The 5,387-nt window shown below is 42.9% G+C and overlaps 1 protein-coding gene across 2 annotated transcripts in view; it reads right to left on the bottom strand.

Annotated features, from left to right (window-relative positions):
• Window positions 1-1,253: 1,253 nt before the first annotated feature.
• Window positions 1,254-5,387, bottom strand: part of Pamr1 (peptidase domain containing associated with muscle regeneration 1) — a 97,061-nt gene continuing 92,927 nt past the window's right edge. For both annotated transcript variants that reach the window (XM_031371158.1, XM_031371159.1), the window contains exons 9-11: window positions 4,936-5,168; window positions 3,396-3,688; window positions 1,254-2,303 (exon numbers count right to left, since the gene is read on the bottom strand). In XM_031371158.1, coding sequence (XP_031227018.1) covers window positions 1,767-2,303; window positions 3,396-3,688; window positions 4,936-5,168 — 1,063 coding nt within the window. In that variant the 3' untranslated portion in view covers window positions 1,254-1,766. The remainder of the gene's footprint in view (window positions 2,304-3,395; window positions 3,689-4,935; window positions 5,169-5,387) is intronic.

The raw sequence follows: 5,387 nt of genomic DNA, 5'->3' as shown, positions 1-5,387 counted from the left end.
CAAGCCTCTAAGACACTATCTGTGGGCAAGAAAACTTATGATGAAAAAGGATGAGAAACCATCACAAGTGTTAGCCCCTAAGAAAAACATACTGGGAAGGTTAGAGAAGGTACTTGTCAGATTGAATTTTCTTTGTCCTCCATTCTAGTGGAAAGTGAGAGGGATCTTTCAAAGATACTCACATACATTGAAAGAAACCTCGAAACCTTGGGTTCTTGGCAGATCAATCCTGGTGTAAGAAAACATGTGATTCTAATTCAAGTGCTTGGGAAACATAGACCTGTGGAGGTTCAGTATGTGATGGTACTTGCCACCAAGCCTGATGATTTGAGTTTGATCCCTTGGTCCACATGGTGGGAAGAGAAAACTCACCATGAAAGTTGTCTTCTGACCTCCATACTTGCATGGTAGCACACACACACACACACACACACACACACACACACACACTCACACACTCACAGACAGACACACACACACATATATATATACACACTATACACACACACACCATACATACACACAATAAATACATATATACATGCACATAATACATACACACAATCTATGCACACACACACACACATTCACACCTGTAATAAAAATGTCTAAAGATTTATGGGGGTTCAAGACAGTTTTACACAGGGCCTGAAACACAGAATTAGGGAGACACTCAGAATTAACTACTCTATATTAAACACTCTTGTTGCTGTTACCTGAGAGAAATAACTGAAGACAAGAAAGGTTCTTTTTGCTCATGATCTCAGAGGTTTCATTCCATCATGATGGAAGTTACATGGGAAAAGGTAGCAGCTTGTATCACGGCTGCCAGGGGCAGAGAGAAAATGCCCCTCTTGACTGGCTTTCTGCTTCTTCCCCTCTATTCCACCTAAACTAATAGCGTAGAGTGTGGGAAACGTCCCTCATTCAGGGTATGTCTTCTATGCTTAAATACTCCTCCAGAAAACAGCCTCACAGACACCTAGAGCTATGCTTTACCAATCTAGGCACCTCTCAGTCCAAATAAAATTGCAGTCAAGATTAACCAGCACATCACTCATACTTTGCTCCCTATGTATCTGATTTGCTGTCCCATGACCCTCCAAGCTCCAATGACTGATACAGTAAAGACAGCACTTGACAGATACATTGAAAAATTATACCCCTTGACTCTATGTTAAAAGGCCCTCACCAAATTATCAACCCAAATCCATATCACTCATGAAAATAGCATGCAAAAGTGAGAGCAGCACTTTGTTCTGTAGGTCAGGAGTCAGACCTTGTTTTATTGAAATGTGTACAGAAGATTGGAAAGGAAAAGGATCAGAAAACCTTGTGACAATGTACATGGGGGCATGTGCCACACCCAAGCTCCTTTGCCCTGGGCTGTCATGCAAGATGTTCTTTGGAACTTTGACTGAAGTCAGGTGCAGCCCAGGCCTCTCCAAGTCAACCTTCTCAACCCAAATTGATTGACAGTCACATCACTCTGAGTGAAGGAGCATGAGGTTCTCCTTCTAGTTACACGGTCTTCTTTGAAGAAATACAGTTCTTGCATCTTTTAGAAGATTCCCAAACAGTCAGGAAGACAGTCCCCTGACAGAAAGTAAACTCTATTCACCCTCTATTGAGATAAGTCCCTGAAACCAGAAGCCTTTTAGTAGCCAAGATCATGGGCAAAATTACACTTCAGGCCCACACTGTTCCTTACACCATATGTACAGATGGATGCTAGGAAAAAGCTTCTCAGTGGCCTTGTGGCTGCTTCATTTCATGTTTCTCTCAATCCAGTCTTTGAAAGGCAGTACCTTTGTGAAGGCTGTGGATAGACCATTGCTACATGTCTTGTCATAGCTCCAGCTGACCAGCCCCACCAAATGCCAACGTGGCTCAGGGGATGCTCGACCTGGGAAGGACAAAGCAGCAATGCCCCCTGTCTCTGCAGTGCAGATGTCAGAAGGGGTACTGGGATCTTTGCTGGCACAGAACATGTTGTCAGTGACACTAACTGGAATACCATGGTCTTCATGCTGTTCCTCACAAAGCATTGAGTCTACCACCCTGACCATTCCATAATGTAGAGTATCATTCTTAAAGCCAGGGCTCCTCACATCTGCCAGGATGTTCCAGCCGGCCACCGTGATGTGGGATTCCTGAAAAGAGGTGCTGAGGTCCCGAGTGGCAGCCAGGCAGATGGGTTGGACACGGGTACTGATGCGGGCCTTGTCTAGGAGCTTCAGAACAGCGATGTCAGTGTCAAGCAGGATAGGGTCATAGTTGGGGTGCAGAATGATAGCAGAAATCTACAAATGCAAGGAAGAGATACCAGTGGTAAACAGCCAGCTCCGGTATGGACAAGAAGAGGCCAGGTAGGGGTCAAATTATTGAGAGAAACTGTCTAAGTGACAGTTACAATTTTTTTTGTAGCTTTGCACAAGGAATCATAGACAGTAACTGTTATATTTTCAGAGTTGTCAACTCAAATGCCTACTGGGGCCAAAAAGGTGGTATTAGGTAAGTAGAATCCTCAGGTAAGGTCATAGAAGTAGGCGTTCATGTCCCATCTAAAATAGGCAGATGATATTTTGTATTCTGCTGTACAGAGATGTGATAAGCATTGTGACTTTACCAGAAAATGGACTCCAAGTCTTTCTCAGAAATACCTCAGATATTTAATGATTAATCAACTGATTAAGAACAGATAGGTTAATTAGCAGGATCCATGTATCAGCCCTACAAGATACTGGTTTATAACCTCTAGCCCATTGTAAGCATTTCATTTAACTTTAAGAATGGATAAACAGGTTAAAAGAAGGATAAGGTAGGATATACACATAGTCAGATGGCTGAATGGAAGGAGGGCACAGAACAAGTGAGAAGTATATTATAGTCAGGTGTATCTTAGATAAAACGTATGTCCTCAAAGCCTACTTGTGATAAATTCTCAAATCCAAATATGATAGACAATCACTTCTCCTTTTTATTCGAGAAAGAGCCATTAATCTATCTTGACCTGGGTATCTGGGTCACAGTAACAAGTCACAATATCCCCAGAACAAATAATTTCAAACGAGATAGCCAAACAAATAGCTTCATGAATGCTTAGTACACTGTAATTTACAGTACATGCTAATAAATAAAGTAATATACAATGTAAAGTGAATGACTTTTGAGGACTATAATAATAGCTGATACTTAGCGCTACTTTAGTTTCAAAACAAACAAAGGTGTGGAGGACCACTGAATGGTTTGCTAACTTTCCCTGTTAGAGTTGGTTAGTATGAAACTCTGAGCCCCTGTTGCCTGCCAGGCATAGGAATGTATACTGACCCTGTTCTTCTGCTCTCATGACTGGTTAAGCCAAAACTCCAGTTTCCAAGAAAGCCCTTTCTCACCCGTAAATTCTGGATGGTCTTCTCATCCCGATCATCATCCCTGTAGAATTTTCCCAAGACAACCTTGAGGTCTGCTGTCTTGATGATGGTGACCTTCCCCAGCTCAGTCACACAGTGGGCAGCCACAACCACAGTCCGCTCATTTACCAAGGCACCACTGCAGACCAAGAACCATGCACCTTTGTGTAGACCACCATCATGTACACCACTGGTTCTCCGGTAGATGGCTGCTTGCCACGGCCAGCGGGTCCCTTGGGTCTTTGGAGAAGCAGTGCTCTCGATTTTTCCACAGACTGTGGAAAAAACATCAGTTTGATAGGATCAAGTCCAACCATTACTATCTGAACACAAATGGGCCACTCAACCAAGACAGTACAAATCTGAAATGGAAGACCCACTAAGTAAACCTGTTTTGTTTTGTTTTGTTTTGTTTTGTTTTTTCCCTTTTGGTTTAATTATGTATGTGTTGTATTCATATGTAGGTGTTTATGTGTGTACTCATGTGTGTGCTATCACACAGATAATTGTGTGCATATGTGTGTAATGGTCAGGAATGAATGTCAGGTATTCTTGATTTCTCTTCACATTATTTATTGAAAGAGGGTCTGTCACTGACTCTGGAGATTGACAATTTGGCTGAATTGACTAACCAGAAAACCCTAGGAATTCTTCTGCCTCTGTCACTCAGGGATCACAGACACATGCCCTATGCCCAACCAAACTCATGACCCTCACACTTGTACAACAAGTCCTTACCTGTCAGGCTATCTCCTTAGCACCCCTCCCTTTGGTATTAATCAGCTACCCTACATATCATTGGCTATACAATCTAGAGTTAAAAATGGAGGGTTTGTAGTGAAACAATAGGATTTTGAAGAAATTGTCTGGCCCCTTAGAACCTTGGCTTCTTTGCCTAGAAAATATACAAGGAAATAATAACGGCTTTAGGGGCTTTTTGAGTGTCCTGATGGGATGATGCAACAGACAAAAATCCCATGACTGTTTCCATAAGCACGGCCACAACAAACGCTGCCACACTATCCCCTTTTCTCAAAGAGGATGAAGAGGGTAGGTGAGAATGTGCAAGCCTCTAATCCAGAACTTGCACATACTACCTCACATCATCTACCACCACGTCATTATTTAATTCATGTCAGTTAATGAATTCATTGGAGATTGAGTATGAAAGTGGAGCCTTGACAAGGTTGTGAAGGCAACATAGGTAAAGTGGGGTAAAGCTTTATCCCCACTTGGTGTTAATCACTGGTTTTTCTCCTTTTCTAGATATGATGAATCATCTACAAGAAACAATTCCTCTAAGATCTTATGAGTCAATTTCTTCTGGATAGTAAGTTTAAGCCAAAAGGAGGAAGCTTGAACTGCAGAATTCCAAAGGTCACTAAACTAGGGGAACCGATGAGAGAAAATTCCCCTTCCTCAGTTAAGCTTTCCATAAAAGCCTCCTACAATATTAACAGCAGCTCACAAGTGGCTGTGGAAAAGGAAAGAGGCTCAAACTCAAAGATGAGCCTTGACTCACTTGGGATACAGGATGGGGCCCGCCCACTCCACTTCCCAGTTCTCAGGCATGTCCTCCTGCTGCTTCCCAGGCGACGGTAGAAGGGTGAGATGCACTCATACTGGACCTGGGTGTGCAAATGTTGGTATCCAGGGGGCAGATCTCCAAATGGAAGGGCTGGCTTTTTGGTAGAGGCATCCTGCAGTTTCTGCTTGCTGAAAGCTGTGGAATAAAGCTGGTGTAATGGTGTCTCCCTGGATCAAGGAACACAGGGCCAGGGAAAGAACAAAAGCAAGACTTTAGCATCCAGTTCCCATGATGATGTTGGTTAAAGGAGAGAAAAACACCTTACATTTCCATTTTCTCTCCCTGTCCCTTCCTCCCTGTCTTTGTCCACCCACGTTCTCTTCTCTTCTCTCTCTTCTTCTTCCTTTCTCTCCCTCTACTCCTCTCTCTCTCTCTCTCTCTCTCTC

Source organism: Mastomys coucha, unplaced genomic scaffold (assembly GCF_008632895.1).
Source record: "Mastomys coucha isolate ucsf_1 unplaced genomic scaffold, UCSF_Mcou_1 pScaffold15, whole genome shotgun sequence".
Classification (NCBI taxonomy): Eukaryota; Metazoa; Chordata; class Mammalia; order Rodentia; family Muridae; genus Mastomys; species Mastomys coucha.
This window is presented reverse-complemented; position numbering and strand designations above follow the sequence as displayed.